This window comes from Pseudovirgaria hyperparasitica (assembly GCF_010093815.1).
Source record: "Pseudovirgaria hyperparasitica strain CBS 121739 unplaced genomic scaffold EJ05scaffold_9, whole genome shotgun sequence".
Lineage (NCBI taxonomy): Eukaryota > Fungi > Ascomycota > Dothideomycetes > Acrospermales > Acrospermaceae > Pseudovirgaria > Pseudovirgaria hyperparasitica.
In genome coordinates, this window is record NW_022985557.1 from 507,304 (window position 1) to 531,484 (window position 24,181).

Here is a 24,181-nt window from a genome sequence, read left to right on the forward strand (position 1 = left end):
ATGGCGAATTTAGGGTGTGGATACACATCATATACATCCGGTCTGGCGTGCCGAGACTGGGATCTTTTATCTGTTTGTCTTCGTGCCAGTAGACCTCGTCTCGTCCTGTGATTTATTTTGCGCGTTCGTGTCGATGTGATAGCACATGTTTGCAGGCGGACAGAATATGTCAAACAGTGTCATGTATTGTATGGGTATCTATAATCATATTTTCCATCCGCACTCCTGCTCACCCATCAACCACGAGACATGCATGCATCATGCCACAGCATCTCCCTACCACCCATCCCCCTCCGTAAACAACACAAAAACACCTACACCGCCGCATCCCCAAGCGAGCTCTTCTCCTTACTCGTCCCACTTCCACTCTGCCCCGCACTCCCAACCCGATCCAAACGCTCCGCCCGACCCGCATCCTTCTCAAACCGCGCCTCGGCCGCCATCTGCGCCGCCATGATCCCATCCTGGCGCACACTCGAGTTCCTGCGCACCTCCCTATTCTCATCCTCCTGGTACTCGGGCGGCCGCTTACTGCTAATCGCCACGGGATCCGTGCACACAAACAGATTCTTATTCTCGCGGAAGTAGCGGTCCACGTCCTCGAGCGTGCGGTCGGCGGTCTCGGGGTAGAAGAGGTAGATGGTGGGCACAAAGGCGAAGTTGAAGACGGTCCAGATGATGTAGAATTTCCAGCCGAGGGACTCGATGCCCGGCGGGGTGATTTCGACGACGATGAAGTTGCAGATCCAGTTTGTGGCGGTGCCGAGGGCGGCGCCCTTGGTGCGCATGCTGATCGAGTTGATCTCGGATGGGTAGAGCCAGGGCACGCCCTGCCAGCCGATGCCGAAGAAGACGTAGAAGAGGAAGAAGAAGGCGATTGAGGCCTCGGCCCAGCGCTCACGGGTGGCCGCGGCGAGCGACTCCATTTCGTTGTAGCGGATGCAGATGGTGATGACGGCGTAGCAGACGAATTGGCCGGTGGCGCAGTACATCATCATCTTGCGGCGGCCCCAGCGCTCGACGTTGGGGATGCCGATGAAGGAGAAGAGGAGGTAAGAGACGGAGTTGCAGGCGGTGAGCAGACGCGCGAGACTTTCTTCCAGGCCGACGGACTCGATGAGCACGGTAGGGAGGTAGTATGATGTAACCTGAAGTTTTTATTATTATTGATATGACACGTGAGACTTGGGAAGGAAATGGGCTTACGTTGATGCCGGAGAATTGCTGCATGAACTGGGTGCCCATGCCGAGGATGAGTCTGCGGACGGTACAGGAGCCGCCTTTGGTGTTGCCCTTGAGCAGGTTCATCCACGAGACGGTGTTTTCGCGCTCGTAGTTAATGGCCCACTTGATCTCCTTGGACTGCGTGACGACGTACGGATCGTCAATCTCGGAGCCTTCCAGATCAGCGAGAATTTGGTCAGCCTCGTCAACGCGATCCTTGGCCATGAGCCATCGAGGCGACTCTGGCAGCCACGGCACGGTAGCAAAGAGAATGAAGATGAAGACAAACTGGAAGGCGAGCGGGAAGCGCCATGCAATTGGCCCGTCAAGGAACGAGAAGCCGTAGTTGATCCAGTTTGACAGCGAAAAGCCGGCAATGTTCATAATCATCTCGATGACGATCAACTTGCCGCGCCAGCTCGCCTTTGAGGTCTCGCCCTGCCACACGGGAGCGGTGGAGGTGTTGATGCCATTACCGATACCCGCGACGATCCGACCGACAATCATCTGAGGCACGCTGTAGGAGGCAATCTGCAAAATGGCACCAATGCTCATGATGGTGGTGCCCAGCAAGATGGTGTTCTTGCGACCGAGCGGCTCGCCCAGGAACATGACGCTGATGGCGCCGAGGAAACATCCAATGTCGTAGATGGCGGTGACGGTCGAGATCAGCGAAGTCTTGCCCTGCAGGCCATGAGTGTCGAGGAAGTCGTCGGTGATGATGACGCCGCCTGTGGAGGTTAGACAGCGGACGAAGATGATGGAATCAAGATGGACAGACTGAAGACACCCTGATCGTAGCCGAAGAGGGTCATGTCAGTAGCACAGGCAACGGTGACCCAAAAGGTCAGCCATAGTCCTTTCATGCCAAAATAAGGCTTCATGATGAGTCGTGCTGGCGACGATGGAGTCGAAGGAGCAGATTTGAGGGTGGTGGAGGGAATTGAAGGGCAGACCAACAGGGCTCGAGACGGTAGAGGTCGGGCATGATGGCAGAGTACTTATACGATAGCGAGATGGCCGGGGGAGGATGGAAGTGGAGCGGTATAGCGACGAGGACAGCAGCGAAGAGTGGATGCACCGATGCACTGATGCGGCAGACAGAGATGGTCAAAGCGCCGCTGGAGTGAATGCCGGCGGGAGTGAATGAGAGATATACTCAAGCATCAGGCAGACTTCTTCTTCAGCCTGGCTAATCGCAGGCTCTCAACAGGCATTTCAGGCGGGCCAAGGAGAATGAATGCATGGACCTAAAGGTATGAACATCTGCACCCCACACCCACACTCTCGGTATTTAGCGTAGATGGTTGGACCTTTTGCATTTGCGGGCATTGAGCGTTTGGGCGAGGGAAGCACCGATTCGCGTATGGGTGTGCTAACATGTAGACGTTGACATGCAGTACTATAGAGTGTCCATGTCCATTAGGTTTTAGTATATACCTTGTTCCTTGCCGTGTTGCAGGCAGAGGGCAAGAGAGAGAGAGAGAGAGTGCCTCGGAGTGGATGTCCGGACTCGGATTATACTACTCGATATTCTCCACATTATGGATGGATTCCACATTATTGCACACGTTCCACAGGCTCCACTTGCTGAGCGCACGGGAGAATTGCGGACGGTTGTGTTGGGATCACGATACTGACACTGTAAAGGTAGTGGGAGTGCAGTCAGTGTATAGAGTGTATAGAGTGTATAGGCTGAAGGGACGATAACAACAATAAACAACAACAACAACAACAGCAGCACGGAATAGCGGAAAACAGGAAGGAGCACGTGGAAAGCGGTGATGACGTCAGCCGTGAGAAGCGTGACGGTCATGTGCCTGGCGCGTGACTCATGACGTAATATTGTATCGTATGTTGTTGAATACATAACACTGACGCCGCAGTAGTACATAACACACGGACCATCTGCGCTGACTCGTGCCGCCAATGAAAACAGTGGATGCGATGACGTCAGCAGAGCGCCCCACAAGTTAGGTTCCGCTGTAAGGCACATGTCAGGCAAACTTAGTTCTGCCTTACAGCCCTGTCTTCTGCCCTGCATCTGCATTTCTGCTCTCATCAACTCTTTTTCGTCTTCATCTTCGGCTCGTCTTCCACTCTACTCTCACTTTCACCTTCACTACATTGACTGCATCGCTTGTGCAATAGAAGGACTATCAGTTGTATCATTACCACCCATCTTCCGCTCTCACAGACACCCATACTCATGCCAAAGAATGTCCGACTGAGGCCTATCGTTCAGGACAATATCCGCCTTCCCGAGTCCCACACTCCTCTTTCGCTTGCGAATGTCACCGCCTGTACATCATGCCTCCTTTAAGCCAAGCAGCCCCCTTAGCGCGGGGTAGCTCCGGCTGCAGCATCTACACGCGACTACCTATCGCCAAAACACGACTGCTGCTGCCAGCACCACCATAAATCATAAATCGCTGCGACGACAACCCGCCTCTTCTCCTTAGTCGCAATAAACCACATTCAAGTCCACACATCATGTCCGTCGCCGCCGACGCATCGCCTGCACCAGATCCCAAATCAGTCCTCGAAGCCGACTTTGCCGCCTTCACTGCTGAATATGTTGCTGCCTATCCTAAGATTACGGCTGATTCGTCGCTGTCGCCTGCTGAGAAAGGCCAGCGCGCTCTCGACCATATGATGTCCTTCTACTTTTCCTCCCTCTCCTCTTACTCCCACGGTAGCGTCACGCCCGTCGACGAAGACGTCTACCGCACCTATCTCTGCGCCTACTTCGAGCATGGCCTCGGTCTGAACCTGTCCGTCGCCAAGGAGCGTCTTGTCATGGTGCATGCCGGCCCGGATGCCAAGGGCGATATCATGGGCTCTGGGGTGTGGTTTGTCACGTATAAGATTGATCCGCTGGATGGGCTGGAAGCGTGGGAGTGGGAGGATGTCTATGGTGTGCGTGCGCGAAGGGGGTCCGATGGCAAGCGGGAGTTGGGCTTTGAGTGGGTGGTTGCTGATAATGAAGTTACGGGCTTGATGGTGCATCGGCCGGTCATTTTTGCTGAGCTGTTCGGTGGCCCTGTTTCTGCTTCTACTTCCTGATTGGCCCCCTTCTCTGTGAGCCCACTAATACATATACAATAAGAACTTATGGGATAGACGGCAGGGAAGACCTCGATGATTCGCAACGAATCGCGTGTCTGGAGTTTGAGAGAGATCGACGGAACAGGCCTTGCAATCTAGTATCAGTACGATGACTATTACTCATTTACATTATATTAACATCATAGTTTTGGTTTTTACAAAAAGACCGCCTTTCATTCCGCAGTAATCCCTCCCTGCGCAAGAAAGTCCTGAATCCAGCGATACGCGTCCAGCGCAGAGTAATGCAGATTAATCCCATGGCCCGCCGTCCCAGCAATATAGCTCCCCTTATGCTGACTAGCCGGATACAGCATCGCAAGCGGCGCCTGCGCCTTGTCAACCGGGTAGCTGCAATTCCCAAAGCAAAACGGCAAGTCGGCATCGCCATTCACAATCGCCACGGGGCCGGTAAAGTTCGCCGCCGGCTTCGAGATGGCGGCCTGGGTGAAGAGCTCGCCGATTGCAGACGCGTCGCCGGCGGTACTGTACGACTCCTGCACGATGCGCGCGTCGAAGCCCGGCGCGGTGAAGAAGCCCGTCTGGAAGGCGGCGGGCGTGCCGGCGGCGATGTAGCCGTTTGAAAGCTGGGCGAAGCGGTAGGGCGCGACGCCCGAGGCGATGGAGAGGTCGAGGCCGAGGGTGAAGGCGGCGAGGCCGGACGTGTTTGTGGAGAAGCCGGTGAGGACGACGGCGTCGAGGAGGTGTGGTGCTGTGGCGGAGAGGGCCTGGGAGATGATGCTGCCGAAGGAGTGGCCGACGGCGACGACTTTTGAGAATTGTGTTGTGCCGATGGCGCCGGCGCGGAGCTTCTGGACTAGTTGGGCGGCGATGGCGAGTTCGAGGGGGGCTTGGGTGGTTTGGATGGCGTCTGGGTGGGTGGAGAGGCCGGTGCCGAGACGGTCGTAGTTGAATGTTGCGAAGCCTTTGTCGATGGCGGCGTCGACGTACGAGTAGCCGGGCGCATAGTCCCAGTAGAGGTGGTTGAAGCCGATGCCGTGGGTTAGGAATTGGACGGCTTTGGGCTGGGCATTGCCAGCGGGCAGGCAGAGTTCGGAGTAGATGTTGTATGTGCCGGATACGCTGTTTGTGCCGCCCATGATCTGCTGCATGAATGGGGATCCAGGAGTCACCATTGACACGAATGTTTGCGTGAGGACGGATTGGTTGGCTGGAACGTCGTAGTTGAAGTGCACATTCATAGGCGATACTGCTTCCACGGGAATGATACCACGTACGCATACGCTATTCAATGTAAATGCTTTCATTCAGGAGTTTTTGACTATTCAGAACTTACGCTTTGCCTCCACGAGATGGATAGACCGACGCGTCTTCAAATCCGTTCTTAGACGGAATTTGAACACCGGATGGCACAGCATCTTGTGGATGAGGTACCTGAGGCTCCACAGTGATAGAGCTGTTGACTATCGCAGCAGCTGCGAGTCCAGCGAACGTGGTGGCGGAAATGATTGAGCGCATCGTGACAATTAACTTAGACTGAACTGTGTTTGGACCGACGATGAAAGAATTGTCTTGATGGGAACACCCAAGCCTTATAACATGCTGCCATGGGTTCTTTTGTCATCGTCTCATTATATTGTGACGAGACTAATGACGTGTGCATGAACTGCGTCAACTTAGTACTCGAGATGACTATGCTCAGTCCTGTCCAGCCAGACGGATAGATCGGTACCTTTTGGCGCATCGACATTGCTAGAGACCTAGCACAAAGACGTGCGCCTAGTGTATCCAATGGTGTGCATGCATCGTGCGGTCTAAGATGCGACGGCCTTGCTGTGTCATCATTTTGGTCTGGTTTCTTCGACGATCATAATGATGGGACTATACCATGATATCAATCCTAGTCAGAGCTTTCCCATGTTAGCTCAATAGGCTGTCACTGTTCTTGTTCGGCTTCTTGTTGCCGGTGCTGTCCATGTGTTTCATGTCTTTGTCGTTTACACTTTGGAGAACGGCATCGTCCAAACGCAACGGGCCGGACACTCGGACTATGACGTCATGTCTACGGTACGGGGTCCATCTTCAATCTCCGGCCGGCGAGATCAAGCACCCTGATGTACATGAGCACGACACCTGTCCAAGGCTATAGTCTGACTTCAACGGTGCGACAATTGTCCTCGAACACAACATGGTCGATTGACGAGCGAGAATGCGTACAATAGGCGTACGAAATTACATGGGTCGGTATCCACTCCGGGGAGATCGCCCGCTAGTTCGCAGCGGGCGTAGATGCTTGTCTATACGCTACCCCTTCGAATATGTGGGTACATGATGTCCACGGGTGGAAATGTATAAGTAACTGTGCCGCCTGTCTATGCTGAACTGCCTGCAGTAGAATCAGAGTATCTTTGTAAGAAATACCTTTACCTAGACAGACTTTGTGTAGTGATTCTTGTATGCGAAGCTTTACGAGGTGCATGATGTCTCAACTTACTAGTGATACATCGCGTGCGCTTTTCATTAAGTCAACAGTCGTTTTTTTTTTTGGAATAGCTAGTCATGTTATTGGATGCGGCGGAATTGACTTGGAATTCAAACAACACTTCAACATGATCACGCCTCTCGTCCTCAATTTTCTGTTCTGACATCATACGACGATGTCCCTGAATCACTTGTCCATGGACCGGCGCTCGTCCTTTGTATGGTTCGCGGCCTACGTTGGAGGACGAATGAACGCATGGCTACATTCAGACAGCTTTATAGTCATAGATATACGCGTATAACGGTCGAACAGGGTCCCTGAACGCCGTCCGTGGGGTTCGCCTTGGTAATTGGTCGAAGATATAGCCTCTTTCATGATCCACTCTACCACACTGGCTAAATGAGCGTCCTCGAGTTCTTTTCAACAAAGTTCCGGTGCGTTCGGAGCACGATGCTCGACTATATGGGGTGGACACTACATATCCATGGATTATGGACATGAAAGGCAGACGGGACCTGCTGTAGGCTACGAACGCGTCTTCCTGTGAATAGCATGGAGCCGTTAGTAATACTCCTGCTCCTACGAGGAGATGTACTTACAATCGAGTTGCAGCGTGATAAAAGAAAAACGAACAGATATTGAAGACGAGATATGTGACATGCCTCGGCCGTGTGGATGATTAAGTCCGACGTCGGTGGTCGGTAGTCCGAGACCGCAGAACCGTGCTCATCCGGAGTACTACTCCGCGACTTAGCAAATGTTCGACGCGACTACGTAAGGTATTCATCCTGAAACCTTATCGGCATCAACTGTGTATAAGGCCGCAGATCGCAAGATGGCGTCTGTGACTATGTGTGATGACTCAGGTGTAGGACGCCACAATGACGCAGTACTACAGGCCGCCACTCTTCGTATTTTGATTTTTAGGCCGACGAGCCAAATTCCATCTAAAGTCCGCAGCTGAAGCACCTATAGCAGGTCAAAACGTGGTTGTACCAACTGTTGTAGCATCCATCTGGCGAGCAAATGCAAGAATCCTTTTGTCGGGTCGTTAGTAGTCTACATCTCCGCTGAGAATGATCCTACTTACCCGGTTTGCAGCTGGGATCCATCGTTGTATATAAAGGGAGAGGAATGCCCCTTGCTCAAGAAGGTCTAAATCTCAAAAACAGTACTTACTAACGACCAAGCATTCATCTCATATACACCATGTCCGACAAGTCTATTCTTTTGATCACTGGCGGGAACACAGGTCTCGGTCTAGAGACTGTCAAGGCATTGGCCAACACGAAGACGGGCAAAGCGTTTCACATAATCATCGGCAGTCGAAAGCTTGAAGCGGGTGAGAAAGCCATCGCCGAAGTTCAGACCGAGTTCCCCAGCACCAAGAGCACCTTCGAGTCGATATCTATTGATGTCCAAGACGACGCGAGTATAAGCAAGGCCTTCGAGCATGTCAAGTCTAAGTTTGGACACCTCGATGTTCTCCTTAACAATGCCGGTATGTCGCAAGAGTAGATAGATCATGGAAAATTTTGTGTCTGACAGCAGCAGGGGCCGGATTCGACCAGGAAATGCTGCAAGGGAAGATTAGTATGCGTGAGGCCTGGAACAAGGCATACGACATCAACGTTACAGGAACATCTATCATGGTCCACACATTCTTACCCATCCTGCTCAAAGCCTCCGATCCGAGAATCCTGTTCATCACAAGTGGAACTTCGACGCTCGCCAAGATGGCCGACAGGACGCTGATAAATTTCCCCCAAGTTGAGCCTGGCTATCCAAAGGACATTAAATTCTCATACCACTCGTACCAAGCAAGTAAAACCGGCATGAATATGATGTACCTGCACTGGGAACGGCTGCTCGAAAATGACAACATCAAATTATTTGCCGTATCGCCGGGATTTCTCGCAACAGGTCTTCAAAGTAACGCTGGCTCTAAAGAAGAGAATGCAGCTGCCTTGAAGAAAATGGGGGCTCTAGATCCATCTGTGGGAGGTGAGACTGTCCGAATGGTCGTGGAGGGTGAACGTGATGGTGATGCTGGGAAGATTGTTCTTAGGGATGGAGTGCAAGCATTCTAGATGCCTGCAAGTATCGAGAGTGTATACCCAAGTATTTTATATATACCTAATCATATTCAAACTCTCCGAAGCTAGTATTTATATCGATACCTTGGCCGACATCTTTGGCCTCTTGGCAGGCAGATCGATGGCATGATGTGGTAAGAAACGGTTATGAGCAAATAGATAATGCTTCATAGGACCACATGGCAGGAAAGAGGACAACAAATCAAGTGCAAGGGGTGTCAACATATCAACATAGGAAGAGAGTATGGATGGTGCTTTCACGCAGGCTTGCGACTAGCTACCACTTGGCGCATCAGCACGCTTGATGTCAGGAGCGACCCGCCCAGCACTCGGCAGGGGTCCAGCAACCTTCAACGTACCTTTAATATCTGTACACAGTAATCTCTCTCCCCATGCTGCAAATGTAGCCTCGCCCGCTCCATCGACTCCAGTCCTGTCAATTCAATTCATCTTAACCGCTATTCCCACAGGACGTCTTCTCCCTGATGAGTCGTCGCCTCTTGCGCGTGCGGACCCTTGCCGTCGCGGCCCTCTTTCTACTTATCCTCTGGTTCTATTTTCCCTTCGCCCGCGATACCGGCAGCGAGTCTGGGCGCCTTGCCCAATACATGAACAGAGCTTCGCCCAGGATAAAACCCTTGAAGAGTACCATTGACTGGGCAGCTATCAATTTCCAGTTCCCGGTCGCGAGGACACCAGCGGTGCCACCGGTCAAGCCGCACACGCGACTGCCACATATACAACATGCCTTCGACCGCGAAAGTCCCGACGACGCTATCAAGCGCAACCTGCGGCGGGATGAGGTACGCAAGACCTTCAAGAAGAGCTGGGCAAGCTACAGACAGTACGCATGGATGAAAGACGTCTTGAAACCAATCTCCGGTACCAGCGCTGACCAATTCTGCGGCTGGGCGGCGACGTTGGTGGATTCGTTGGATACACTTTGGATAATGGGCATGAGAGAAGAGTTCTACGAGGCAGCCAAGGCCGTCGCGCGGATAGACTTTGGCTTTTCGACAAGCGGACGAGTAAACATTTTCGAGACGAACATTAGATATCTGGGAGGGCTGCTGGCAGCTTATGATCTCAGTGGGCATGAGGCGCTCAAGTTCAAAGCCATTGAGATTGGAAACCTGCTCTATGGTGGTTTTAACACAGAGAACCACATGCCGGTAGACTTCATCGACTTTGAAACTGCAAAAACCGGGCAAGGTCTTGAAGTCGAAGACTATGTCGTCTCAGCCTCGCCAGGTACGCTTACGATGGAGTTCACCCGGCTGTCACAAATCACAGGGGATCCAAAATGGTACGCTGCAGTGGCAGAGGTCATGGAGGTCTTTCGTGACACTCAGAATACGACCCTACTGCCAGGCATGTGGCCTATGTTCGTCTCGATGCGCCGCAAGGACATGGCTTCCAACTACCAATTCTCCATTGGCGGCAACGCAGATTCCCTATTCGAATACCTTCCTAAACAATACCAACTCCTAGGTGGTGCCGAACCAAAATACATGTGGATGTCCCGGACATTCATGGACACTGCAAAAAAGAACCTCTTTTTCCGACCTATGACCCCGGACAACGCCGATATCTTGTTATCTGGCAATATAGATGTCCTAGATGACGGTCCGCATCTTGACCCTGAAAGTGAACATTTGTCTTGTTTCATCGGTGGGCTTTATGCGCTTGGTGGCCGACTGTTCGAGAACGAGGATTACATCGAGACTGGGGCCCGCCTCACCCGTGGATGCATCTGGGCCTATCACGCGATGCCGACTGGTGTTATGCCCGAACGATATAATGTGATCAAGTGTGAGAGCCGCTTGAATTGCAAATGGGACGAAGCAAAATGGAAAGAGGAAATACAACAGAAGAAGCAGTACAAGGATCATTTACCCAAAGGCTTTACGACGGCCAAAGACCCACGATATATTCTGCGACCAGAGGCTATCGAAAGTGTGTTCGTGCTCTATAGGATAACGGGAAGAAGAGAGTTCCAGGATGCTGCATGGGAAATGTTCCAAGCAGTCAGAGACGTGACAAGCACGCAATTCGCTGCCGCAGCGATCAAGGATGTGACTGTACCAAAGGACAAGGTGGAGAGGGAGGACTACATGGAGGTTTGTCATACTTTACCCTTAAGTGAATGAAGTCTTTTGCTAACGACTCCTTGATAGAGCTTCTGGTTGGCGGAAACACTAAAGTACTTCTATCTTGTCTTCTCCCCACCTGACCTTATAAGTCTCGACGAATACGTTCTGAATACTGAAGCGCACCCCTTCAAGCGAGCAAGATGAAATGGCTCCTTGCGGTTGCCACCTTCTCCATTCACATCTTCGGACCTCAGTCCGATCTCAGGGCCCGGTACAGGACGTACCTCAGCAAGCACTATAAAAGCCTTGTCTGACGTCCAAGCAGAAGACGCAGACCAGACACACTGGCCACGTCATGAAAACACGGCGTCGTGGTATCGACATGCTTTGTTTCATTCTTGCTTTTGTATTATACTCATGACTGTCTCAGGATAAGAAAAATACCCAATCACAGCAAAGCGTTGTTGAAACAAACATCACAAAGCATTGTCTACATCCACTCGCACAATGAGTGCCTAGCGCTATTTCGTGATATCAAACCTCGCCTGCGCTTATTCAGAACCTCGTGAAATTCGATCTGACACCTTATCACCACGAGCGAGCAACATGTGCTCCCGGGGGTTTGTCATTCACTCTATAGCTCTCCTCCCTCGCCGTCTTATCTCTCCTGTTTCCCTCTGCATGTATTTCTCTCACGACTCCTACTCCTCTTCCTCAGAGTCCACATCACCATCACCATCCCCCAACTCCTCCTTCTCACTCTCATTCTCATTCCCATTCCCATTCCCATTCCCGGTCCTGGTCCCGGTCTCCTGCTCATAGCAATCAAGAACCAAAGAATAAACATAACACACGCCACTAAACGTCGCGCCCAGAACAAGCACCGTAAGCGACATGTACACAACCCCGAGTAGTATGTATAATGTTGTCAAGGCGAAGGCCTGCGCTAGATAGACGGCGTATTCGGCGCCGGGTTTGGCTTCGTTGGTGGTTGTGCTTTGCATTGTATTTTTTGGGGGGTTTCTGTTGGGCTATGGGCTGTAGGCTGTAGGCTGCTTTGTTTGGGCTGTTGCTTTTTTGTTTGCTTCTCTGTCTATTTGTTTCTTCACTTCTTTCTTTGTTTCTTTGTCTGTTTCTTTCTTCTGCTTGGCTGTTTGTGCTATTTGTCTAGGACGTGGTCTAGCTGGGCTGAATTTGTACTTGGGGCTTTGATGCAGTATGATTGTAGGATTAGGATCTGGCGAGGGAGGGTGGGCAGGTAATGCGTACTTTATATGTTATAATCATGTATGTGGAAACCTGTTGGATCCACGTGTGGCGGTGACCAGGTATGAGAAACAATGTGAAAAGGCAAGGCAGTGCCGCATGGGTCTATCCAGGTTGTTGTGGTGGCGATCCATGGGAAAACCTCTAGGATACCTTGCATCCAATCATCAGCATTCACGTTCGTGCTTGGCATTTTGAATCCAAGGAATTTGAATTGAGGATAGTCAGCAGCTGACAGACTCGTGGTAGTGTAAAGTGGGTTGTTGTCCTGGGTATGAACTGCATCTTTGACTGCTTTTAGATCGTGACTTCGTACACAGGATTGTGGCTGGAGCGGTTATACACCAGATAGGTCTGCATGAGATTCGCGTCTTGGTATGTTAAACTACGACTCGACTATCTGACCAATAGCTGAGTCCATCTCCCTATTCCTGACCGTGATGATAATCGTTCTGAGGCAGCACTCTCACGGCCTAAGGCCCAAAAGCTCAATCATGCCACCAGCTTCATGCCACGGTAGGACCCAGTCATCTTCTGATGAGCACAAAACTCAGCCCTATGCCCAGCATCCGCAATATTGCGACACATTTCCTCCGAGATGCCCGTATGCACCGCAGTCTGCATGATAATATCGTCGCAGCCGAACACATTTTCAAGCCCCAACTCCACCCCCTTGGCGAGCAGGTATCCAAAGGCGATGTCGTATTCCTTGCGGCGGTGTAAGCCGAATTGCCTGATCGTCTTGCCCTTGAGCCAATCAATATATTTGGCCAGAAAGTCTCGCGCTGCCTCCCAGCGCTGTTTGTGCTCGGCATCGTGTTTCGTCAGCGTTTCCGGTATAGGACGTACTCCGTGGGCATCAGTCTCATATTTGTGGCACGCGCATTCGAAGTGTTTGGTGATGACCTCTGTGGACTGCCGGACTTCGTGTCACTCCTCACTAATATCGCAAGTGTAGAACGGTGATGTAAACGTCTCGCCTTCTGCACTGTGTTTGGACATCGACTCTTCCCCCGTTGTGCGACTGTTCGCATCGTAGTCCTGGTGTTGAATAGCAGTCGGTCCTGATGAATAACAAGATGACTGCTACCTCGACATCTGACAAATCCGCCCCTGTCCTCGCCTCACACTCGCACCCGGCGTCTGGATCACTTCCATCCGGAGAGAAGCTGTCTCCCGGGGCATCGCTCTGCGCCTCAATTTCGTTATAACTGACCAAAGAGTGATCTTCCACAAAATTCATAAATGGTCCGATACGAGTTAGCTCCTTTGACATGTGAAAAGGGCTTCTTCTCGTAGGCTATAGGGCTCGGCATATTCGTTGAATAGGGCATATCTGATTAGTCTTGAGGATGGTGAAGAAGAAGAAGAAGATGATGATGATGATGATTATGACCGTGACGGTGATGAGAAATGTATTAATTGTCAATTTTAGGGCAGGTGTAGCTACTTGTTTACAGGCATTCTATTGTTTTCATGTTGGGGTAGCAGGGCGCCTTCGTCGTACTTTCCGTAACTGTGATAAGTGTACTAGGCACAACCCATCTGCACGGGACGGCCCCGGACGAAGTGCTCGATGCGTGAACCCGTGTTCTCCCATTTCGATATGGCTCAACCGTTAAAGGTTCCTCTCAGTACTTATGGTCTACCTGGACACTTTCCAGCTCGTCGTCATCGTCATGATGCTCATCCAAAAATACTAGCTCCAGCCCCTTTCCATGCCTTGCCCGGATTCCGACTGGCTGGCGGAACGTCTTTGATGACTCTATTCCCGCACTGGCACTTTTCAGGCATTCTGGTGTCTTAGAGTTTAGTGCTAGTGCTATGACTTCGGCAACTGAGTCCCAGCTGTTTGAGCTTATGCCTGTTGTGAAAGTGTAGAGGGTGTGGAGAATCGCGAGAGCGCAGTAGGTAGCAAGAACAAAGATAGACCCTTTTTCTATCATATTGCCGAGATACCACCCTCGTCCTGCATAGTAACTTTCCGCTTTGATTTCGTAGACTTCAGTGGAAGTGCCGCTTGCGTTGAAGAGTGCGTCGAGATCACTGTTGCTATAGATCTTCGATAGACCTGCAACGACAATGCTCGAGAGCCATATTTCGGGAAGTGCTTGACTATATCTTGCCTCAGCCGCAATGCGGAGGCTTCGCGATAGATCCATCGAAACACTATCGGTGATGTTCAGCTTTGTAGGTGCGAATTGTTGCATGAAATCAGGACTTATAGTTATGACTTCCGCAGGCCAAGTAGTATGATTTCGCCATCTTTCCTCGATATGAGAACTCTGTATGGTCATCCTTTTAATTTCCCCCTCAATCTTTGCCTCATTGTGAGAAGTCGTAGTCATAGAACCCTCACCCCATGCTGCCTTAATCGCGCATGCTGCTCCAGTCAGTGGAGTGCTGATCAGAGCTATTATGGAAATGTTGTTCCGGAGTTCCTCGGGAGACTCAAACCATCTCACATGAGATATATTCGTCGAGTAAGCCTCATGTTGAAATTCCTTCAGGGTGATATTGTACTCAAAATGGTCTCCTTGGAAGTTTGGGATGCGAACCTTCTCAATGTCGTCGAATTGAACGTAGCCGGCATCCGTGGTATAGAAATTTGTAACGTAGCATTGGGAAGTGGCATAAGGAAGTTTTACAGACGGAAATTCGAAAGTGACCGGGATTCGCTTTCTGGCGTCCACAGACCCTCCATGTGCGCGCATATTATACACTGATAGTCTGCCCAGGTAGTCTGCTGCCCGAAAGTTTTGTGTGCTAGCCACTAGAGAGGCACCAAGAGGCCTAGTGAACGTATGGTTCAGACTGTTTACCAGCTCGGCCACGTAGTGGCCGAAGCCAGAGTAAGAGTCGGAATTACCCGGTGATTGCACCCACACCCGCAATTGCCTGAGGACGAAAGCTCCTCCAAGATCTGTAGATATCTCTCCGTCGGTAAACTCGTTATTGTGAGCTATATTCGTGATAGTGGAGATCGCTTCGAAGTCGTTAGGTGAACAGTAGTAATCAATCGTGTCCTCATCACCACTTTGAAAGTATGCAGAACAATTGTTCGGAACGTGGTGCACATCGAGATTACGAGGAAACAGATCATCTGCTGAGCCTGCTTGATTGGGGTGAGGTGGGACATCGGGAACTATGCTGAATCTTCCGGCTCTCGGTAACATTGCAACTGTACTTGACGGTCCCACGGTGAATGCCATAAACACAGAATAAAGGACGACTTCTGCATAGGTACAATGCGTCCAGGCACTTCCCGGTTTCCTTGGAGAGCATGCCAAACCCCAATGCTCCGAGGAAAAAAAATATGCAGGGCCTGTGGCCTGAAAGAGGGCGACAAGCCCGCCGAACGGCAAACCGTGTCTTTGTAGAAGATGATTCCGCACCCAAGTCGCGAGCATAGCAGCAATAGACATTTGCATCAGTATCTCGTGGGCCTTCGAGATAAATGGTAGAAGATCGTACCAATCCGATTCAACGACAATAAATTGCGATCGCCAGTTGAGCTGTATTAGATATAGAGATGTGCCAACGGGAACGAAGTGTATCGAGGACCGGATGAGTGCCTTGAAGCGAGATTGATCGATCGCCACTTTGCCGGTCTCTTTCGCCTGGCGGTGTTTCGGAATATTGAAAATCTGTAGACTGAGAGATCTAAGCAATATGCTGAGCCATATATATGGCTGGAAATTGCGTATAAAGACATTGCTTTCTGGGAGTTGGCGACGCAGTAGGGGCGGCAATAGTCTCTCCATCTGTATGCTATACCTTGATACATAACATGTTAGGCGACAGGATCGTGGGTCGAGAAGGTTTGTAACATACTTTGCTTTGCTGGATGCAGTAGCAGGAACGTTCACCAGCTTTTTTTCTGAAGACGGGAGACGATGTCTCTAGATTTTGATTCGGATGGCAGTTTGTAGTCAATCTTGTTGAACAACACAAATATATGTACTTCCTTAATATATAATTTACCACTCGGTACGGCGCAGTAGCAATTGACCACCCGCATTCATGAGGTGTGAATATCTCACGGCTGTGGCCAACGAGCATAAGGCTACATGCATGTTCGCTATCTTTGACCTATAATATCCTCAGTACGGCGCAGTAGCAGTTGACCACCCGCGTTCATGAGGTGTGAACATCCCAAGGCTGTGGTCAACGAGCATAAGGCTATATGCATGTTCGTCACTTCTGACCTATAATAATGGGACAGAATGTGCTAAATTTGGATATTGGGCACTATAAAAAGGCCGTAAGCGCCGGTAGGTTTCAGAACACCAGGTCGGGTAAACGGGAGCGTGCATCGACATAATAAACTTTTGATGCCACAAGCCGAGTCTGCAATCATGCATCATAAGTTCGAATCTATTTCGGGAACGCTTTATTATTATCGCGAGTGGTGCTAGTCCATGGACGAGGTATGTATGAGTTTTTGATATATTAATATGCCACCATCTGTCTTAGTTCTCCGTTGATCCCCAGCATCGTCATGTTTTGTGTATCTCCATGCCAAAATGCGAATGATACTCCAGGCTGATATCAGGTATGGTTGATCTCCCGTGCATCACCGTACTTTGTTGCAGGCCACCTCTTCCTCCATGCAGGACCCCAGATGTAGACGACTGGAATCAGTAACGCGAAGAAGGCCATGATTCCGGTATAGATTAACATCGTATTTAGATAACCGAAGTCAATCATCCACTCGGAAACGCGGAAGGAAAGCACAAAAGCAATCAGAGCACGGAATGAAGCAATGTTGACCAATGCCGGGCCAGCCAAGTGGGGATAACTTTCTAGAACATAGACAGCTCCGACAGTGTTAGCACCGAGAAAGCCGAATGCCATCAAGGCAAGCCCAAAAAGAAATACAGCCCAATGGTAGTCGTCTGGATTCTCTCCTGAGATGCCGAAAACAACAGTGCCGACAATGCCGCAGATTGTGGGAAAGATGAGATTCAGCAGCTGGTTCTCTGGTACTCGCCTACCACGAGCTCTTGCAGACCAGTTTGCAATCCAGTCACCACCAACACCGGTGATGATGCCCATCAGAATAGCAGCGATGAGGACAGGAATGAGCAAGAGCCCGATGCTGTGAAATTTCCATGACCATGGTCGGGTCAATAACGCGGGTGCAACGCAGTAGCCTGCGGCAAGAGCAGCGCCAATCATGGCGGAGTTGAGCATAGTGATGAAGAAGATTTGAGGATAGAAGAAAGTACGCAATGTATCGACCAGGGCGTACGCCCCTTTCTTCCATTCCATCTTGCCGTGCTTGAAGGCAATGTCATACCAGATTGTTCGAGGTGTGTAGTGGACATTAGCATCATTGCGTGGAGTTCCATCTGTGACGTTAATCAGTTTGGGACAATTTCGCTCTCTAAAGATAGACTTACTCATTTCCGCCATTGAACGCTTGAAACGGGTTTCGGGCAGGAAGAAAACACAGCCAACCAGGAAGAAGCCCGCAGCGCCAGCCGTCACATAATACACATAACGCCAACTCAGCTCAAGAATCATGTAGGGAGACGCGATGCCGAGCGCGATGATGATGACGCCTTGCGCAGCGAAGCAGGCAGATATCCAGGTGTTCCGCTCGTGCACATGAACCATGTCTTGAATGATAAAGGGAATAAGAGACTCAACCGTACCAGCCCCGATGCCTTGTATGGCACGAGCAGCCAGATGTTGACCAAGTGATCCTGAAAATCCAGCCCACAGAGCACCGCCGACGGCAATGACGCCCGTGATTAGGACAACAGGGCGACGCCCGGTGGCAATAGCAAGTGGAATGAAGAATAGATTGGCGATGCCAATCATGAGAACAGGTAACGAAGCTAGGAGATAGATGAGCCAAATGGGAGGAGATCCTGGGATCAATTGCAAGGCATCCAGAGGATTGTTGCCTTGGGGCAGACCGCCATTCATATCAATTGCCCTCAACAAATACGCTGGATCGTGGCCAGAGTAGTAGATAGAAAAGACTGGTAGCATGGCGCCTAAGACCAGCTCTGCAGAAGCTGCAAGAGCACCAAAAAGAGTCAGACAAAAGACAGCAATCATCTTCCTCTTCAGAGACAGATTGAGAGGATCCTTAGGGTCTCGGGAAGGAGCAGGCATCAATATCAGCTTGCCATCTCGATACAGATCACCATTGTTGATAAGAGCTTCGAATGTAGTTTCCATTGTATCGGTCTGATTAAGCTGCGCTGTTTTCTCTTTGTCCTCGTCGCAGTCCTGTCCGGAACCAGATCCGCTATCCGTGTCTCGTACTGTCGGCCTGCTCTCCTTGTCCGTGATAGAGGCACTGAAATCGTGCACTTGGACCGGTGCCATGTTGTTGGTTGAACGGTGGCCTGAAGCCGCAGCTGCGGCAGCAAATTCCATCTTGATGAATGGATAGAATTGGCTGTATGAGGGAAGTTTTGCTACATGTAGCCATGCGCTATGTCGGGCTTGAGGTTCAAATATCCCTGAAGCGTCCAGAAGCACATGTTCATCACAAGTGGCTGATTATAAGCCGGCGCAAGCTTGGTGTGGGACATGATGTATAGTACCATCAACATTCGTCTGAACGGCCTGAACGGCATTCTGTTACCCCGCAGAATGTGACACCAGGAGGTTCACGGTGTAAAAGGTGGATACGATAGATCGCCATGAGAAGGACGCCGTCGCCTGAAATAGGCCTATCCGGGCTGGAATGACTTGACTCTAGTACTGCTGCCGCGGCAAAGCCTGAGCCATGGAACCTTCATCTAGCCGGTGCCAAAGCAGAGCCCTGAGTTGGTCCTGAGCGCCAAGAGTCTGGGGAAGAGACCTCAAGCGAAAGCAGACGGGATCGACGCGCTGGACAGAACGGTGTTGGCGACGGTATTGAACTGATGTTTGCCTTATGCTGGAGTGAATAGCGCAATATTGTTGTCTGAACCGAGGTGAGGGAAGAAAAACGAGAACATGTGACTGCGGAGACGTACTGGGTCACGTGTATTGTGATTTTATTATGGCCTTAGTATTCAGGCACCCTTGCCACTCCGCTCCTCACTAATCACTCACCATTGATATAATATCCCTATGTCTCCGACAGCACGACGACGTTGATCGTGCATCCTCTACCACAACCATACTTCCGAGCGTGCTGTGCTCCACATAGTCTCATGCAATATGGCCGAGTTCCGTGTGAGGCCAGCTGACAAACTCTTCGCATTGAGACGCCTTCACGCCTTCATAATGCTATTCATCTACTATTGTCAGTAGCGCGGTCGTAGGTATGGTGGAAGGTGATTACTATCGGCCTCTGCCGATGTGGGACGAGACACTGGTCCTTGTCCAGCGCTTCTTACAATAGTGTGACTGTGCGATGAAACGTGGAATCGCATGATAGACACAATTTCGCTATTCTACCAGGCTGCCAGGCCAAGGGGCTTACGCAAGAGGTTTCTCAGTCGGACGCTTTTGAAGCGCCTGGCAGGTCGACAACGTCCGATGCATAAGAGAGCTCAAGCCTCAAGCGACTCTCCGCAAAAGCTAGGGCCTGACTCTTACCTGTTGTTGATTGGGTGGTAGGTTGCCCGGATCGACGTGCGGGTTTCACGCCACGACCCGCCGCCTGGTCTCACGATGGCCATTGGCTTCATGCAACCATCTCGCGTGCAAACATCAACCCCATCTTATGCGGCTGGTCCAACCGCCTAAGCGATCAATCAGCTTCCAGTTACCTCCTGCCCTGTGCATTGTATTAGGTACGCACATCAAAACCATGTGGGGTTTGTGTTTCCACTCAATGTCGTTTCTCCCGCGTTGTTTATGCACAAATGAAACAAGTGATCGCCACGAGCGCGTATCGGATAACGAAGCATTGGCTCGTTGCCTTTCGATCAACATCTCTTATGCGTTGACGACTGACTTGGCTTTTGAAACTTTCAGGGACACCACTAATGTGTTTCTTCTACTTGGTCCACAGTCCGTTTGCCTGGTCAGTGGTCACTCTTGGATCGGTCGGAAACAATATAATATGGCGTAAGACCCTTCCGCTGTGAACCTTTGACATTGTTCTTCATCAGTCACTCACTTCTGGTATGAATAACTTGTAGCACTTCCGCGCTCGACCTCTCTTTTCCATCCCTCTTCTGTTTTCTTGCCAAGTGCAACTTCCATTCCCTATCCTTACTTTTCAAACACTGCCTTTGATTAGGCCTTTTAGACCCTTGTTCAAATATATTCTAGCTGGTCTAGATACTGTCGCACGAGTACCACGTTCCTTGACGTCGAAGATGCATACCTCCACAATCCTCCAAGCTGTAGCCACAGCCTCGATGGCTACCTCCGCGGTGGCACACATGATTATGGCCAATCCTGTACCATTTTCAGCAGACTTAATTCAGAACGGTCCCATTGACCGAGCTCAGTTTCCCTGTCAGGCTCAGCTAGGTTTCAACATTACGAAGGAGAACGTGATGAAAGTCGGCGAGAAACAGACCTTATCCTTCAAGGGAACTGCCGTACACGGCGGAGGGTCTTGCCAGCTCGTTGTAACGACCGATCGCCCACCTACTGCGAACTCCAAGTTCAAGGTCATCAAGTCAATCGAAGGCGGCTGCCCGGGTGTCGACGGCGGTCCATCTACCTTCGACTTCACCCTCCCTGCCGCAGTACCAGATGGCGAGCTCTCCTTTGCCTGGACATGGTTTGCCAAACTCTCTGGCAAGCCTGAAATGTACATGAACTGTGCGCCCATCACAGTATCAGGCGGTGCAAAAGATGCCTCTGGTCTTGACTCTCTCCCTGATATGTTCGTCGCCAATCTCGATGATGCGGGCTGTCGAACCGAAGGGAACAAAGACACAGCGTTTCCGAACCCAGGAAAAGAAGTCCAAAGAGCGTCAGCTTTCAATGAGGGAAAGCTCGAAGGGCCATGCAAAGCCAACAGCGGACCACCAGCAGCAGCCCCTCCTGCTCAAGCAACGCCCACATCTGCTGCCGGCGGCAACGCCAACAACGGACAATACACCGCAGAAGCACCCGTCGCATCCGCACCCCCTTCGAACGACGGAGGCGCCGTCTTCGCACCAAGCGCCGCGCCCTCTGCCGAAGCCCCTGTTCCAGCAGATCCCATCTCGACACCGACAACGCTCGTCACAGTCACCAACGCCGCCCCTGCCCCTACCGCCCCTGTCCAAGCAACTCCTCCCGCCATACCTACACCTGCTCCCACCCCTGGCAGCGCGTCTCCACCTGCCAACGGTACAGCATGCACCACTGATGGCGCCCTCGTCTGTAACGGATCGGAGCAATGGGGACTCTGCAACCACGGCGCGGTGCAATGGCAGCCCGTCGCTGCGGGTACAACGTGTGCAAACGGCGCGATCCAGGCGAAGAAGATGCGCAGAGCAGGTGTGAGCGCTGGTCGTGCGCATCAGCGGAGGTTTCATGCTATCAGCCATAGTCACTGACGGGGCTGCGTTGTTCTATCTGGGGCTTTGACAAGACATCATCATCATTATCATCATCTGTACACGGAGTGAGAAGCAAGGCGTTGGGATCTGGCATCCTACACGCTTAGCTCTCACAACGAACGCTTGATGATGATGACGGTGCTGTCCCTGGAGTATTGCATTGTTATTCTAGGAGGAGATGGTAAAGAGAGCAAGACGTCGACGTGGAAGTGTTATGCTATATACACATATACATATATATGGACAAATAGAACGTACATAAGATTCAGTACCTACAAAACATCTCATGCACCACATTTCCTTCCCCCAACCTTCGTCTGACTTAGATCTCCATCGATTAGTGGACACGACTTTCAGAGTGACAACAGTGGGTACGGCGCGCATTTACCGCTCGCTCTCGTAAGCCACACACCTAATTCAATAAGGTTGACCACTCGAATAGCTAAAATAAAGTAACTAACCTCCATCTCTGCGTGCCGAACGTTCTTATATGCAGGAACGCGTGACTAGCACTTCAATGTTAAAGTAATATAAAACTTTGCACTAAGTTAATAAACTTATAAAAGCTCAAAATTCTTTTGTTCCCAAAATTATACTTATATACTTGCTACCTCACCTACTTCACGGAGTGGTACTCCGAATATCGCTACGATGTTTCCTTTACTATAGCGCTACTATAGAACTAATAATTCTATTTAGACTTAGGAGAACACTGTACCTGATTGGTCATGTATCTCTAATATATTACAAGATCTTATCACTGATATTTTGCGCGTTGCGTATAGTTTCGCCGTCAAGGATGGTACCTCTTGCCAGTTAGCGCGCCACACTACCCTCGTGTGGCTCCGCTGAACTCTAAACTCTGGACCTTGGCAGGGACACTGCCGTCTCGACACTAATTACATATCCTCCAAAGCACACGGTAAGGAAAACCATCAACCTCGCTGTTCAAGTCTGTTCAATCATCTAACTAATGCTCTTGCAACGTAGCAGCATGCTTCCGTCAACTCCCAGCAACTCCTCTCTCACCACCACTAAAACCCAATGTCTTTCTTAGCCGCATGGACAACATAACTTGGATATGACACAGATCAAGTGGCCACCAGGCCTCAATAAAGATGATTTGGTAGGATGGGGTAACTTTGGCTTCGTCTGTTTGGACTCTTCATCCGGCACAGTGGTCAAATCACCTCACGACGAAGAGCACGACGAGGCAATTCGCATCGAAATGGCCATCTACAAGCGTTTTGAAGAGTCTGGCAGTCATCCAGGACTTTTGCGATATCTGGGACCTTGTGGATCGGGCCTACGCCTTGAGTTTGCCAGCAACTATGGTCTTCGCAAGCATATTCAAGAGAATGGGGATGAGATCACTGGCGATCAGCGGCTTCGATGGTGTCTACAAATTGCTGATACACTCGCCTTTGTTCATTCCAAGGGTGTTGTTCATGGGGATCTCCAGTGGGCAAACATTTTCTTGGACGGAAATATGAACGCGAAGGTCGGTGACTTTGCCGGCTCTTCTTTGGATGGTCATCCCCTCATGGTTAGAGTAACTGCCAGTCATCGCTCACCGGGATCACTACTGTTGGCACAGGCTGACATTTTCGCTCTTGGGTCTACTCTATTTGAGGTCACTTGCGGTCAGAGTCCTTATGACGGACAGACGGATAAAGAAATCAAAGATTTGTTCGAGAAGTCCTTGTTTCCAGAGACGAAACATCTCGGTCCCATTGGAAACATAATTACTGGTTGCTGGAAAGGCAAGTACAAAACTGCGTATGAAGTCTGTCAGGATATCAAGGGTATGCCACGCTTCTTTTCAAATTTCATGTCACCGCTAAGTATTGATTCAGCTATTCAGCTACCAGGCAAGCCTCCTTCAAGCACATTCTGATTGCGACTTTAACTGATCTATTCTCACGTGATCTGTCTATCGTGATTACCTCAATCTCCAAACGCCAACGCCCAAATCACGAGCCAAATCTTGCTCAGTTAAGTCGTAGACCCTTTAAGTTAGGCTATTACATTTGTCGAGCCAATGACTATGAGAAAGAAAAGTAACGCAGGTGCATGATTGAAGGGCAGGGCACTACTATCCACTACTGACAACTCATAACACAGCACACGGTCCAGTCCAGTCCACAACATACATTATCCTCCATCTACTCCTGCATTCCCATATCTCCGACCTTTGCCCTCTCTAGAATCTATTCTCGAGCCTCTACTCCCCCCCTCCTCATTCTTATTCTCATTCTCATTCCCATTCTCACACACCACCTCTTAATCACGAGCCAAAATCCCAACACACAAGGGAGACCAAAATATATTGAAAAATAGACAAATGAAACCATGCAGGGTTTATAAAGCCCCCCCTAGCGTATCTTTTGCTTTGCTCTGCTGCAGCTTTTTTTCCTCTCCGTGGGATTAAGGGCTTAATGATTTACATGATTGAGCTCATACCATTGATTGATTCTAGGTAGTGTAGGAGGG

At 50.5% G+C, this 24,181-nt stretch overlaps 10 protein-coding genes across 10 annotated transcripts; 5 read left to right on the plus strand and 5 right to left on the minus strand.

Moving 5' to 3' along the window:
• Positions 1–167: 167 nt before the first annotated feature.
• EJ05DRAFT_476707 (general substrate transporter) lies at positions 168–2,136 on the minus strand. Its single transcript, XM_033744095.1, has 3 exons — positions 2,006–2,136; positions 1,207–1,955; positions 168–1,148 (listed from the first exon to the last, which is right to left on the minus strand). The coding sequence occupies exons 1-3, from the start codon at positions 2,106–2,108 to the stop codon at positions 315–317; spliced, it is 1,686 nt and encodes a 561-aa protein (XP_033599899.1). The 5' UTR covers positions 2,109–2,136; the 3' UTR covers positions 168–314.
• A 1,581-nt stretch (positions 2,137–3,717) lies between these two features.
• Positions 3,718–4,290, plus strand: EJ05DRAFT_486503 (uncharacterized protein; the record flags this gene model as incomplete). Its single annotated transcript, XM_033745536.1, has 1 exon — positions 3,718–4,290. The coding sequence occupies one exon, from the start codon at positions 3,718–3,720 to the stop codon at positions 4,288–4,290; it is 573 nt and encodes a 190-aa protein (XP_033599900.1).
• A 107-nt stretch (positions 4,291–4,397) lies between these two features.
• Positions 4,398–6,069, minus strand: EJ05DRAFT_390190 (alpha/beta-hydrolase). The gene is made up of 3 exons (XM_033741317.1): positions 6,023–6,069; positions 5,627–5,956; positions 4,398–5,574 (listed from the first exon to the last, which is right to left on the minus strand). Exons 2-3 carry the CDS (start codon positions 5,806–5,808, stop codon positions 4,506–4,508), a joined length of 1,251 nt encoding a protein of 416 aa, XP_033599901.1. The 5' UTR covers positions 5,809–5,956; positions 6,023–6,069; the 3' UTR covers positions 4,398–4,505.
• Positions 6,070–7,529: 1,460 nt separating this feature from the next.
• On the plus strand, positions 7,530–8,933 carry EJ05DRAFT_476709 (NAD(P)-binding protein). Its single transcript, XM_033744096.1, has 3 exons — positions 7,530–7,822; positions 7,874–8,273; positions 8,327–8,933. Exons 2-3 carry the CDS (start codon positions 7,982–7,984, stop codon positions 8,860–8,862), a joined length of 828 nt encoding a protein of 275 aa, XP_033599902.1. The 5' UTR covers positions 7,530–7,822; positions 7,874–7,981; the 3' UTR covers positions 8,863–8,933.
• Positions 8,934–9,353: 420 nt separating this feature from the next.
• Positions 9,354–11,165, plus strand: EJ05DRAFT_486506 (seven-hairpin glycosidase; the record flags this gene model as incomplete). Its single annotated transcript, XM_033745537.1, has 2 exons — positions 9,354–10,988; positions 11,046–11,165. The coding sequence occupies 2 exons, from the start codon at positions 9,354–9,356 to the stop codon at positions 11,163–11,165; spliced, it is 1,755 nt and encodes a 584-aa protein (XP_033599903.1).
• Positions 11,166–11,662: 497 nt separating this feature from the next.
• Positions 11,663–11,965, minus strand: EJ05DRAFT_500989 (uncharacterized protein; the record flags this gene model as incomplete). Its single annotated transcript, XM_033747053.1, has 1 exon — positions 11,663–11,965. One exon carries the CDS (start codon positions 11,963–11,965, stop codon positions 11,663–11,665), a length of 303 nt encoding a protein of 100 aa, XP_033599904.1.
• A 1,556-nt stretch (positions 11,966–13,521) lies between these two features.
• Positions 13,522–16,241, minus strand: EJ05DRAFT_390222 (uncharacterized protein). The gene is made up of 2 exons (XM_033741318.1): positions 16,062–16,241; positions 13,522–16,004 (listed from the first exon to the last, which is right to left on the minus strand). Exon 2 carries the CDS (start codon positions 15,989–15,991, stop codon positions 13,859–13,861), a length of 2,133 nt encoding a protein of 710 aa, XP_033599905.1. The 5' UTR covers positions 15,992–16,004; positions 16,062–16,241; the 3' UTR covers positions 13,522–13,858.
• A 537-nt stretch (positions 16,242–16,778) lies between these two features.
• On the minus strand, positions 16,779–18,422 carry EJ05DRAFT_440160 (major facilitator superfamily transporter; the record flags this gene model as incomplete). Its single annotated transcript, XM_033741917.1, has 2 exons — positions 16,779–17,581; positions 17,633–18,422. The coding sequence occupies 2 exons, from the start codon at positions 18,420–18,422 to the stop codon at positions 16,779–16,781; spliced, it is 1,593 nt and encodes a 530-aa protein (XP_033599906.1).
• Positions 18,423–20,506: 2,084 nt separating this feature from the next.
• Positions 20,507–21,685, plus strand: EJ05DRAFT_500993 (uncharacterized protein; the record flags this gene model as incomplete). The annotated part of the gene is made up of 1 exon (XM_033747054.1): positions 20,507–21,685. One exon carries the CDS (start codon positions 20,507–20,509, stop codon positions 21,683–21,685), a length of 1,179 nt encoding a protein of 392 aa, XP_033599907.1.
• Positions 21,686–22,769: 1,084 nt separating this feature from the next.
• Positions 22,770–23,585, plus strand: EJ05DRAFT_493235 (kinase-like protein; the record flags this gene model as incomplete). The annotated part of the gene is made up of 2 exons (XM_033746099.1): positions 22,770–23,493; positions 23,545–23,585. The coding sequence occupies 2 exons, from the start codon at positions 22,770–22,772 to the stop codon at positions 23,583–23,585; spliced, it is 765 nt and encodes a 254-aa protein (XP_033599908.1).
• Positions 23,586–24,181: the final 596 nt, after the last annotated feature.